Here is a 13,634-nt window from a genome sequence, read left to right on the forward strand (position 1 = left end):
CATCTATTTAAAAGATGAACACCCAAACCCAAAATGGTTTGTTTTCACAACAAAACACATACTATAGTGTCCAACTCACAATACATAATGCCATTAGCCCCAGAGACACCTTGACCACCTCAAATAGGTCACACACCACATAACAATTCATTCATATCACATAATTAAGAAATCAACCTCAAAATGACCACTAAACCCCTATTGGATAATAACACAATAGGGTAGATAAAATTCAACACACAAATCAATTGGTCATTTTGGCACTCAAAATACTTGACACATATCACATGTAAGCAACTTAGCCAAGCACACACTTAATCCTTAACATCATTCTTGGACTAAGATGTACACACTTATCACAAGATTCACACAAGTAATATTCAAATAATGTCATGTTCCTAAGTTAGCAATATATAGTGGCAATATTCATTACAAAACTCAAAAAGGAGAAAGGGAAGAGCTATACTACAATGCTCTTTACTCTTCAAACGCTCCTTCTTTCCCCTTGCTCCTACTAGAGCCCTCATCTGTAAAATATAACCAAGGGGTAAGATAAATATATCAGTAACCAATATAGTTCATCAAATGTTTATTACTACAAATAATCATGAAAAAGTATCAAAACTATAGTAATAACAAGTATACCATCACTATGAGATAAGAGCATCTCTTCACAACAAAACACATAGTTTCATACTAGCATGATCATCTAACCACCGAACCTCCAATGCTCCTTAACATGAAACCATAGGCCCTCCTGGATCAACCACTTGTTGATCTGAGCACACTTTCGGTAGTAGAAATACCTGGCTAAAGCTAATCCAACTTGCCTACAGACTATGGTTTTTCTCTCTTCACACACTTGTGATAGAGGAGTCATTGACTCCTAACCGTACCCTAATAGGTACTAGGGAGTTGCTAGACTGTCCGAACATCCCATGGTAACAGTCCCATATAATGCTACACCGAATGTCCCATGGTGTTAGCTCGACCATATGAATTTTTCATTCACATATCTCCACACACATATATCTCCACATATCTCGAGTGAACTCCCACCCCCTATGATTATACTCTTTCATAATTTCCACATCACAAACTCATATACATAATATATACATTTCAATTAAAATCAATAGCCACTTACAACTCAATTTTTCATGCTAAAATCATTTACAATGTCAAATTATGCACAAAACTCTTTAAAACTACAACTTTATCATTAGTAATTACTTTTACATAATTATAATAGTTAATAAATACAATAAACTATATGGTTACCTCAGTCCTTTGTCACACAAAAAGGGTTATTGTGGCTCAACGTTAGCTCCACACGTTCTATACCCACGATATGGCTCGAGCAAAGCTTAATCTACATCAATAAGTGACAATCGTCAATTATCACTTCGGATAACCCCGAATTCTCTAGGTTCTAAGTGTCCAAAATACTTAAATTCCTTTTTTTAACAATATCAACCATTTCCACACACTCTAACCATCCTATTAAACATTCCAACACACTAAATTCGCTAATCAATGTCCCACTTTGTTTCAAAATTCTCAAATTATACTTAGGGTTCGTCCAAACCCTTACCAAAAATTTTCAATCACCACAAAACTCATAAACTTAGGGTTAGAAGCTTGATTTAACTCCCCAAGATCTTAAATAAACTAATGGGTTTGGTCTAAACCCAAGGGAATCGAAATCAAAACCCTCATTATCCTAAATGTTCAGATTTTTGCATAAAAGAGGGAGAAGAGGGAATGTACAACTTATCCAATGGTGATTCAAGCTCTAAATGCCCTCAAAGTAGCTTAGGGATCGTGCCCTAACAGACTATAAGCTCTCCTTTATCACTCTCTCGTTATCTCTCTTTTTCTCTTCTGTTTTCGATATGTTTTTCACGTCTGATAAGTGCAAAATTTGCACGTGTGCTATAGCGCGTTGACACGCCCGCCACGGCGCATGGCACAAAAAGTCCCACATTATTTTAAACTCCCTTTCGTGCTATAACCCGCTTGAACCTTAACCTAACCCTCTTCTAAGGTTATCCAAGGATCCAAAAACTATATTAGTCTCCATAAATCTCGATAAATTAAAAATTTATCTAAATTGACCAAATTACCCTTGAAAATGCTGATAATTACTAATGAGAAAACTTAGGATGTTACATTCTCCCTCTCTCCCCAGTCTCACTTGACTCTTGTTCCCTTCGTCCCACTCTTCCTATTTGTTTTTCTTTACTTCAGTAATTGTAGGATTGTGAGGCTGAAAGTTTGATTTCTTTTTTTTATTGAAAATGGGATCAATAAATTATTAGAAAAGGATTAGCGCATTAGGAGTACAAAGGAAATAATGAAACAACATATATGCCTTTTAAAATCTACCCAACCTCATATAGCTAGGGTTGGTGATGTCTGTGGCTCTGTTTCATGCAAGTGTTAACAAATGCCTTTGAATGTTGTCAGCAGTTTTAGTTGTTGGCTAATTTATTTGGGATCAACTGTCAATAATCTTTTTCTATTTAGGTCTGTTTCATAGAGTGCTATGCTTTTTTCCTACCATGTAATATTGCACGAAATTTGAAATTGCCATATCTATGTATTCTAAGTTCTAGATAGCCACTTTTAAGCTAAGGGTTAAAAGATGGAGATGTAATCAATTTTAATGGGTAAAAGCCTAAAGAACCAATCTGCCGTAGACCAATGGCAATGTAGGAAGAGGTGATCGATAGTTTTTTGATTGTCATTGCAAAAAGGGAAATGGAAGATAAGAGGGATATGGTGATTATTTAGAATTTTTTTGAGTAAGCATGGTGAGACTGAAATCATCCTTACTAGCAGCTAGCTGGTAATCCTTATTGAATGTGATCTTATTTATAAAATAAAAAGAGAGGATTTGATCAATTCAACTAGTTGAATTGACTGAAATGTTTAAAAGTGGTTAAGAAGTGAACCAACTTATACTGGCATCAGTAAAAAACTTGCTTATGATTTTTCTTTTTCTTTTTTTAATTTGTTTGTTTGACATTAAGAAGATAAGTAATTTTTTGAGACTTTGCTTAGATAAATATTAGTTAGATGATTTTGTTATTAAGACTTATATATTTCAATATTACTTTTATTATTTTTTCATGATTAGTTTGAAGTCAACTGCAAGATAAGTCTTTCCATTATTTTGATTATTATTTTTTACCTCTTATGTTTTTGTATATGGAAATTTTATACCTCAGTCCTTACACTATTGAGCATTGTTATATATTTTGTCAAAAATGTATGTGATCTGCATATGTGAAAGCACTTTTGCAGCAAGTTATGTATATTCTTTCTAATGCAACAATTATCTTTAAGTTTTCTCTACATCAATATGATTTAGGATAGGGAAAATGGTAAATGTGTTAAGTCTTTTCAAGAAGGACTTTTTGAAGGACAATGAAGATAAATTTAAGAAAATGAGGATGAAACATAAAATAAACATAAACTAAAGGCATGGGAAGAGTTGCTAGAGGCTGAAAAGGCCAAGTATGTTGAGAAGGCTAGGCAATTAAAATCTGACAGACATATTGGAGGAAATAAATACAAGGTTCCTTTTCACATAAGGTGTTTTATGATGTAGTTTATAGAGCTTGCAGAGTTCGTGAAAGGGAATGAGAATCTAAGAACGAGGGTAGAGAACATCAGGTTTAGTTTGTTGCTTGATATTGATAGGAAATTAGTCACTTATCCTTAAAATTAAATTAAAGATAACTCTAATGCAATATAGGGCCAACCCTAGGTCATCTCCCAATGAATGATTTTAAGTTTAATTGAAAGTTATATAGTGAAATAAATTAACCAAAGTTTGTAGGAATTTAGTTACCTAGCTAATTATCTAAACTAATTACCTAATGTGCAAGTAATTAAAATGCTAGTGAAAGTGAGTGAAATGAACTTCCCTTTTCACAACAATGGAACGAAAATGAAGAGAGGAGAATAATGGTATGAGTTTTGTGGAGGTTTGGTGGCTGAAAATGGAGGTTAGGGTGTTGGAAAATGAAGAACATTATGAACAAGAGAGAGAGAATGAAGGAGATTAATGAAATGAGTGTTGGATCCTAATTGGGGCTGAATGGACGTGCTCCTAAGTGTTTCCCATCAGCTGAATACTCAATTAAAAAATAGAAAAAGAAAGTAAAAAGAAAATGAGAGCCCTGTCACACTTGCAAGGTGGTACCCTCCTATTGGTTTGTAGATGATTCCAATATGTGCCTAATTTTTCATGTGTTATCCATATCATTTAAGCTGATTTAACCCCTAAAAATAATCATAATTCATGTGCAAATGATCAGCCATTGACCTCAAGGAGTTTTGACCTCAATTGCCCAATTGATGCACAAGTCACATGGCACCTATATCACATAAATTACATAATTCAATTAAATAGTATGTGATATAATAAAATTTATTTAATTTCTAGAATTAAATTCATAATTAGAAGGTAGAATTAATTAAAATAACTAATTTTTAGGCTACACAAAATTATATAAAAATTTTCACACAAAGGTGAACCGAAAACTAGGTCAAACTAAGACTTTAAGAAAGTGTTGACTTTTTTATTTAATTACTCTCAAACTAAAATGAATTTTAAAAATATAATTTCACCACTCATCAGCTAGACATAAAATGGACTTTTTCAATTTTTCTTGTACATTTTCTCAAAATTTTAATTTTTAGAACAAAATACCCCTAGTACACTGAATCTAGAAACTTAGGCAAAATTTTAAATCTAATGCAATGTGTGCACTTGAAGGTGATAAATCATTAATAAAAGGATTCTAATTGACAAATAAAAGTAGGTAACAAATGTGTTCTATCAATTCCCCCACACTTAGCTTTTGCACTCCAAGCAAAATCAAGTGAAAAAGGTCCAAAAAAAAACTATAAGACAAAGAAACAAGAGAAAAATAATATTCAAAGTCACTAAAATACTAACTCATAGACTTCTACAAATTATCAATTAATGTGGCAATAATTTGAAAAGAATTATGCATATCACAAACAAACCCTTACCGAGAATCAATGTCAAAGAGTAAGCCTCTCTCGGTTAAGTGTTTGCTCTCATCACTTAAAGTGTATAAAATATTAAATTTCACTCAAAATTCCTTAGGATAAACCCTTCCATAAATTTGTAATCCTTCTACATCTCCATCACTTAATAGCACTTACAATCAAGAATTAAGTGGACTTTATTAGGTTGTAATATGGATAATGAAAGGATGTCTAAGAAATGCATGTATGAAAAATAAGGTTAGCATCAAGATAATGCTAAAGTCATGATATATCCCCTTAATATATAAAACACAACCTAAGTCAATTGAGTGGATACCTTAATACAATTAAGATGGAAAGAAATGACAAGAAATAATAAAACAAATGGAATGGATGATCTCGGCAACTTTTTATTCTTTTCTTTCTTTTCTTTTTCTCCTTCTTTTCTTCTTCTTTTTTTGTTTCTTTCTCTAGCAATTTTATTTCTTTTTTTTTTACTATATATTTTTTTCCAAATCTATCTTTGTCTTTTTTTTTTCTTTTGATTGCCCCTAACTCTTTGAAAATAATAAAAAAGAATAGATATAATGGTGTAACAATAAAGAATAAAGAGTAATGGATAGGAAAATGATAATAAGCACCCACTTACTTGATCTAGGACATGCAATGAATATTAAAAAGAAATATAAAAGTGTAACATGCATTCCTTAGGAAAAATAGGCTAAATATTTATTTTTAAGAATCAAACCAAAAGCTCAAAATGGTTAACAAAGGATAATAAATAATAATGGGTTGGCTATTTGGCTCTTGGCTATTTTTATGAATGCCATCTTTCATCTCCTATCAAACAAGTGCAAGACACGTGGTCTCAATTAAGAAGTGAAACAAATTCTAGAGGGTAACATCACTAAGAAATTAATCACACATGAGTGTTTAGCCTCTTCCATGAAAGGGTAATGTGCCACTCTAATCCATTAATTCAAGGTAAAAGAATATTCACTTCACACCTATTCAATCCTAAAAATTACCACATCTCAAACATCAAAATATCCATTCAAGAGCTAGGTCATTAAGTAACCTCAAACAAAACAAAACAAAGAATTTTTTTTTTAATTTTTTTGATTTTTTTTTGCAAAACCAAACAAACAAAATAAAATATTTATTTCTCTCCCCTACACTTAAATCATGTATTGTCCTCAATATATGTATAGACTAGTGATAAAATAAGGTGAGATCAATAATGAATGCATAACAAAAGTGTGGTGCAGAAATTTTCCTTTTTTTCAAACAAAACAAACAACTAGGAAGAATTAAATTCTACCTTTTCCTACTAGATTCATCTCCCCCATAGTTGCAATTTACTCAATCAACAAATCAAAGCATAAAGCAAAGTAAAGTAAAAAGCAAGGGTGAAGAAGATACAACCTAGTTTAAATCTCCATAAGCTCTTGAAGTTGAAATTTTCATCTTTGAGGAGTAGTATGAAACTACTCATTGTGGTCTTCTTTCGAAGCATCTTGGGTGGAGGTTCGGGATCAATTAATAATGGCTCTAAGATGTATGGTGTAGAATCTTCTATAACTTCATGTGGTTGATCATCTTCATCATTAGCCAAGGTCCCTTCCATTGCAATGATAAATCCTCTAAGTACATGTGAGTTCTTGGCCATATCATCATTTAGACCTATAAAATCAACAAAGAACCCTTCCTCAAGCATATTGGGTTCTAAAAAAGTGCACTCATGATTAATTTCACACAAACATGCATCATCAATTATTTCATCAAGTAAATGAGTGCTACTCTTTTCAAAAATAAATGAATTAATTTCTAAACAAATAGGGCATGGAGAATCATGTGAACAATCACAAGTGAATAGGGAATTAGAACAAGTACTATGAAATAAAGCTAACTCATCATCAAAATCATCAAGCATTAAATCAATATTATTCTCATTACCATTTGGCTTTATAAAATCAATTCCTTGAATTCCAACCTCCTTGTAATCTTGAGTTATTTTCAATTCCTTATTCAAATCCTCAGTAGGAGCCACGATCTCTTCAAGCATTTCAATAGGGTGCTCAGCCAAGGGTTCCATAAGTATAGAACTTTCCTCCAATAGCTCAGAAACTTCTTGGACATCAAGCTCGAGTGAAGGAAATTCCTCAATTTAATGCTTTCACCATTAGGATTTTCAAGAGCATCTACTTTGACTGCAATTTCCTCATGCTTTAAATCCTCCAAATTCTCTCCTTTTTGTGACTTGTCCTCAATTTCTTGTAAGTCTTGCACATTAGCCTCTTTAAGTTAAGCAAGTTCCTCCTTGAAATCAAGAGATGGTTTGGCCACATTGCCTTATTCACCTATAAAAGCTAACCTTTCTCAAACACATCATGGTTAGAAGAAGCAAGTGCATATGCACTATCAATAATATCACAAGAAGGAATTGGAATTTCAAGCATACAAGATACATAATCGCTACCATCAACATCCATTTCATTTTCTTTATTCAAGCTAATTGAAGAGTCAACACTTTCAATGATATTTGAATTCAAATCAAGAGAATTATCATGTGAACTCAAAGTATTTCTCTTCTAAGGATATACTTTTTCGCAATATGATTCATGCTCAAACATCCAAGGTGATTCAACTATAATTTCTTCATTTATGTCATCATCATTTAAATCATTATGCTCATCATTAGACAAAGTCAAATGTGAAGAAGAATCAACCTCAACAAAAGTAGGAGAATTGTTACTTAAATAAGATGACTCTTGAATCTGTGAAGCTTGAAATGAATTGTTGATTTGAGTAAGTTTCTCTATCATATCATCTAAGGCTTTCAAAGAGTCTCAAGATTTTTTCATTTCTTGAAACATTTGATCTTTTCTTTGGCGGTATTCCATGGATTGCTTTATGGAATCAAGATCATCTTAAAGTTTTCTCATCATTTCTTGGGTTGTTGAATCTTCATATTGAATTGAACCCTCTTGATAAAATGAAGTTCCTTATGGTTCTTGCATAGGACATATGTAATTGTCTTGAAAATCATATGGACTTCTTTCATTTTGGTCTTGAGTAAATGTAAGTTCTCCAATTGTTTGGTAGCAATTTCCTATTACTTGGTATTCATGTTGTGGCGATGAATATCCTACAAGAGAAGGACACTCAAAATAAAAATGGGAAGGAGACTCACAATGCACACAATATTTATTTCTTTGTTGGTGAGGTGGGTTAAAATTGTATCGTGCTTGAAATTGATTATGATAAGGAGGTGTAAAATTATAGCTATAAGGGAACATGATTAATCAAGGTTCACAAGCAAGCTTTAGAATGCAAAAACAAGTGAATTTTTTTTATTTTATTTTTTTTGAACTCAACAAACAAAAAAATAATCACACAAATGAAAATCACTGAAAAGGTAGAAAGAGAGTTAGAAATGCTCAATTAAGAAGCTTTAACAATTTTGGAATTCATGCAATAGGTTTTCTGGAGATAGTGAACTTGTGAATTTCTTATCATCCAATCCAAATGAGAAATTCCCCTAAAAATTTTATGAGAGACAAAAGAGATATAAAAGAAAATTATATAAAAATTTCAGATCCAAACTCCTTTGCAATTATTGCCAGAATTTTTCACAAATTGGTCCACAAGTCTAGAGAAACAGGATTTTGTCTAGAAGACCTTTAAAGTTTCCAACAAACTTTCAAATAGGAAAATAAAAAATTGAAGAAAATCCTAAACATAAGAAACAAATCTAATACAGTAATAAGAAAAAGAGACCAAGATCAATAAATTTGGACACACAGAGAGGGAGATATGCCAAATCAAAGTTGAAATAGGGTTTTAGGAGCCCTCTGTAAAGGCTCCCTGGACCTTGTTAGCTTATAAAATTTTCACACGACACTTCCCACGTCCAAAATTGACCAAAATAATTTTAAAATGAAGCTAATATATAGATATTTCAATGAAATACATTCCAAGTTTAAATTTCCTCAGACTCGTTCCCAGTTAAGTTTTCAATTTCAGATAGAGATACTAGAAACAAAGTATTTTCAGCTCTACACCAAACTAACGAAAATTACACTAATTTTTTTTCTTTTTTCCAAAATAGAACAAAAAGACTCAACACACAAAAAAACTAAGAAAAACACAAAACAAAAATATTTATGATTTTTCATGAAATTTTTTAGGAACACTACAAATGTAAATTAAGCACTAAACAACCTTACAATTAAATCTAAACCATTCCCCGGCAATGGTGCCGAAATTTTGATAGAAAATTAGTCGCTTATCCTCAAAATTAAACTAAAGATAACTCTAATGCAATATAGGGCCAATCATAGGTCATCTCCTAATGAATGATTTTAAGTTTAATTGAAAGTTATATAGTGAAATAAATTAACCAAAGTTTGTAGGAATTTAGTTACTTAGCTAATTATCTAAACTAATTACCTAATGTGCAAGTAATTAAAATGCTAGTGAAAGTGAGTGAAATGAACTTCCCTTTTCACAATAATGGAACGAAATGAAGAGAGGAGAAGAATGGTATGAGTTTTGCGGAGGTTTGGTGGCTGAAAATGGAGGTTAGGGTGCTCGAAAATGAAGAACACTATGAACAAGAGAGAGAGAATGAAGGAGATGAATAAAATGAGTGTTGGATCCTAATTGGGGCTGAATGGACATGCTCTTAAGTGTTTCCTATCAGCTGAATACTCAATTAAAAAATGGAAAAAGAAAATACAAAAAAAAAATGAGAGCCTTGTCATACTTGCAAGGTGGCATCTTCCTATTAGTTTGTAGATGATTCCAATGTGTGCCTAATTTGTCATATGTCATCCACATCATTTAAGCTGATTTAACCCCTAAAAATAATCATAATTCATGTACAAATAATTAGCCATTGACCTCAAGGAGTATTGACCTTAATTGTCCAATTGATGCACAAGTCACATGCCACCTATGTCACATAAATCACATAATTCAATTAAATAGCATGTGATATAATAAAATTCAATTAATGTCCAGAATCAAATTCATAATTAGGAGGGAGATTTAATTAAAATAACTAAGTTTTAGGCTACACAAAATTATATAAAAATTTTCATATAAAGGCGAACTGAAGACTAGGTCAAACTAAGACTTTAAAAAAGTGTTGACTTTTTATTTAATTACTCCCAAACTAAAATAAATTCTAAAAATTTAATTTCACCACTCATCAACTGGACATAAAATGGACTTTTTTAATTTTTCTTGTACATTATCTCAAAAGTTTAATGTTTGGACTAAAATACCGCTAGTACACTGAACCTATAAACTTAGGCAAAATTTCAAATTTAATGTAATGTGTGCACTTGAAGGTGATAAATCATTAATAAAAGGATCCTAATTGACAAATAAAAGTGGGTAACAAATGTGTTCTATCAGATATCCGATGGAAAACACTCCCTTGAGACCTTTATTTTCAATTAATATCTTCATATAATCCACCTACTTGTTAATTTTGCATTAGAGGGAAGTCAAAAGAAATGAAAGTAGAAGATGTTCACACATTGATAGGATTGCCCTTTGGTGGGCATAGGGTCTCAATAGAGGTGGATGACCAAGACGAAGCATTCTTGAGGTTATGGGAAAAATATTATAAAATGCCATATAAGAAGATATTGATATTAATTAAATCTAGAGCAAAGGATGAAAACTTAGAGTTTTTATTTTTGTTGTACACATTGGGAATACTTTTATGTCCGATTACTAGTGCTAATGTTAGTGAGCGGACGGTTAGGGTAATGTATTGCACCAAGAATGCACTCAAAGACTTCAATTGGTCAAGATACATATTAGATGACTTCTATGACGAGTTAGAAGAGTATTTGAAACAAATGAGGAAAAAGAAGAAGGATTGGATTGTAAATGTAGGAGGATGCTTGTACTTTTTAGTGGTATGTATAGATGAATTTATGGTATTCTTTTCACTGTAATGCATTTATCCTAAGTATAATGTGATAATTATATATATGTTCATGTAGATAGATTTTTTTAAGCATTTCCCATTAGTTGAAACAAGTGACCATGACTTAAGAAATGCTGTCAAATATTAGAACGATAGCAAAGCCAAGGAAAGATTGCAAAAAGAGAGAGACAATAATATTGGGCTGTTTTATGGTGCTTCTGTAGGAGAGCCCCCTTCCACCATCACCAAGAAGAGACCGATGACGTCATATCTAGACTCGATATTTATTTCTTACTATTTTGGACAGAATAGCATATAAAACAAGTTGTTTTTCTACTTACATTTTATAAATGTATAGGAATTGAAGGACTTGTTTTTAACAGTAGTGGGGGTTATTGAAGAACACCACTAAAGATTAATTGTTTATGTTGAATCTGTGTTTAGAAAGGAGCAGATGAAAAGGGAAGCATTGTGGAAATTAAAAAGGGAAGGCAAATCAAGTGTTGAAGTTAAGGAAGAAGATGATCGGGTAGGATATGGTAGTGAAGACAAGCTAGCCTCTGAGTTTGAAGAACAAGACAAGGCAAATTCTGAGTTTGAAGAAGATATAACAGAAGAAGATGGAGGTTATAGAGAAGGTGAAGATGGAGGAGATAAAGAAGAAGAAGATGATGATGATGAAAAAGAGGGTAGAGGTGATGAAGGAGGAGGAGGAGGAGGAGAAGAACAAAATGATGATTTGTCATCTCCAATTCATGTGTCTTCCCAAGAAGAGAGTAGAGAGGAAAAATCAAAGGAGGAAGTTAAGGAAAATGATAGTAAATGATGACTTAAGAGATCTATAAGATAAAAATACCAATTATTAGGTCTCCTTAGGTTCTATCGAAGTCGGTGAATAGGACAAAGAAGAAGGTTGATGAATAGCAACAATTGTTTTCAATTGTATCGCACATGTGTAAAAAGGAGGGAGGTGACAAGTAAGTAGTCTTTGTTGCCTAATTTTTCATTCATTTCCGACAATTTAAGAGAAGTTATTTATTATTCCCTGTTTCAGGATCTTAGTTAAATTGTATGATCAATATCTCACTTGTGATGAACTTCGATATTTAGGAGGAATCTAATGGATTAGTAATAGGGTGAAATAGTGTTTAAATTTATTTTTTTTATGATTTATGCATAGTAATGTGCAAATAACATGAACTCCTTGGTGGTTGTAGCTCATGACTATGCTATGCCATGCATTAATAGGTGATATCAAGGATTCAGGTCCAATCTGTCAATATATATTTGATGCTAACTTCATGATTAGCTTCCATTAAAATTAAATTTAAAATGTCATTTTTACTATGTTTTGTTTTTTACAATTTGTTACATAATGTGTTCTTGTTTATAGTGCAAAATGACATCAAATCCCCTCATTTAGAAGGCAGCAAAGAACAAGAGGGATATCCTGCCTGAATATGTAGGATACAATATAGCTGAATGTGATCTCATTGTTAGTCCAACTCTTGTGAATCATCATTGGATGTGTTTTGTGTTAGAGCCAAAGACATTGAACTTCTATGTCCTCGACTCGTTAAAGGGGGATAGTGGTCTTGAACTAAAGAGAAAGAAAAGGAAAAGGATGGAGCTTTAGATGCAAAAAGATTATGGGCAAATGCATGTGTATGGTCTATTAGTCAACTCCTTAGTGTGTCTTATGTGCATGTTGTTTTGATAATATGAATTTGTTTCCTTTATAGCAAAATAGGTTCTTCAACATTATTGAGTTGGTGAACCCAAGTTTGATTAGGAAGAAACTAATAGTGAATGTTATTTGGCCTTCAGTACCCTAACAAAATAATTTGTGCGTTCTCTACCTATTGTTACAGCTTATCTTATTTATATATTGCCTTTGTTTCCTTTAACCAATTATGATTATTTTTTATATGCTACATGTTTGCAAGAAAGATTGTGGAGTTCTCATCGTGATTTGGTTGAAGACATGGGACCCCACAGTGTCACATTTTCTTTGATGTTGTTCTTTCTACTTCAGGGCTGTTCTTTGTTTGTGATTATTCTTTCAACTTATGTGTTATTCCTTTTTTGGTGCAAGAAGAAGTTACTAACTTTAGGATTGAGCTTTTGTGGTAGCTAATTAATCATCCAGAAAATAAAAAAAAAGGTGGCCTTGAAATTACTTAATGAAGAGAAGACAAGAAAAAGAAGGGGGTAGCCACTTTAGTATATAACGAGGGATGTTAATATTTGTCAATAACTACTTAGTATATAAAGGTGTGGCCACTGTTTGAATATTTTTTAATATGTGTAATGACCTCTTGAATAGGGATTGCCAATTGTGTGGTACTTAATAAAATTGATACTAATGTCATATTTAACTTTCACCTACCTAACACAGCCATTCCCCCTAATATATATTGTGTTCTCTTAGTAATACTTTGATGCATTTGTGTGGCACTCAATATAATTGATACTATAGCTGAATGTTTATTTTCTCATGAAAAAGGATCACAAGGTTTTGTGTTCTCTTAGCAACACTTTGATGCATTTGGCTGGAGCAGAATGCCTAAAGCTGTAAGGCTGCTATGTTTCCTTCAATCTTATATTATTAGATTTGATCATAGTTTGTAATTACCTTCACTAATTGATACTAATGTTG

General features: G+C 32.2%; 1 protein-coding gene across 1 annotated transcript; it reads left to right on the plus strand.

The window, feature by feature from the left end:
• Positions 1 to 10,811: 10,811 nt before the first annotated feature.
• On the plus strand, positions 10,812 to 11,801 carry LOC129292347 (uncharacterized). The gene is made up of 2 exons (XM_054929917.1): positions 10,812 to 10,951; positions 11,420 to 11,801. The coding sequence occupies exons 1-2, from the start codon at positions 10,812 to 10,814 to the stop codon at positions 11,799 to 11,801; spliced, it is 522 nt and encodes a 173-aa protein (XP_054785892.1).
• The last annotated feature ends 1,833 nt before the right edge of the window (positions 11,802 to 13,634 follow it).

Source organism: Prosopis cineraria, unplaced genomic scaffold, assembly GCF_029017545.1.
Source record: "Prosopis cineraria cultivar Desert tree isolate PC_DT_omini unplaced genomic scaffold, ASM2901754v1 PC14, whole genome shotgun sequence".
Lineage (NCBI taxonomy): Eukaryota > Viridiplantae > Streptophyta > Magnoliopsida > Fabales > Fabaceae > Prosopis > Prosopis cineraria.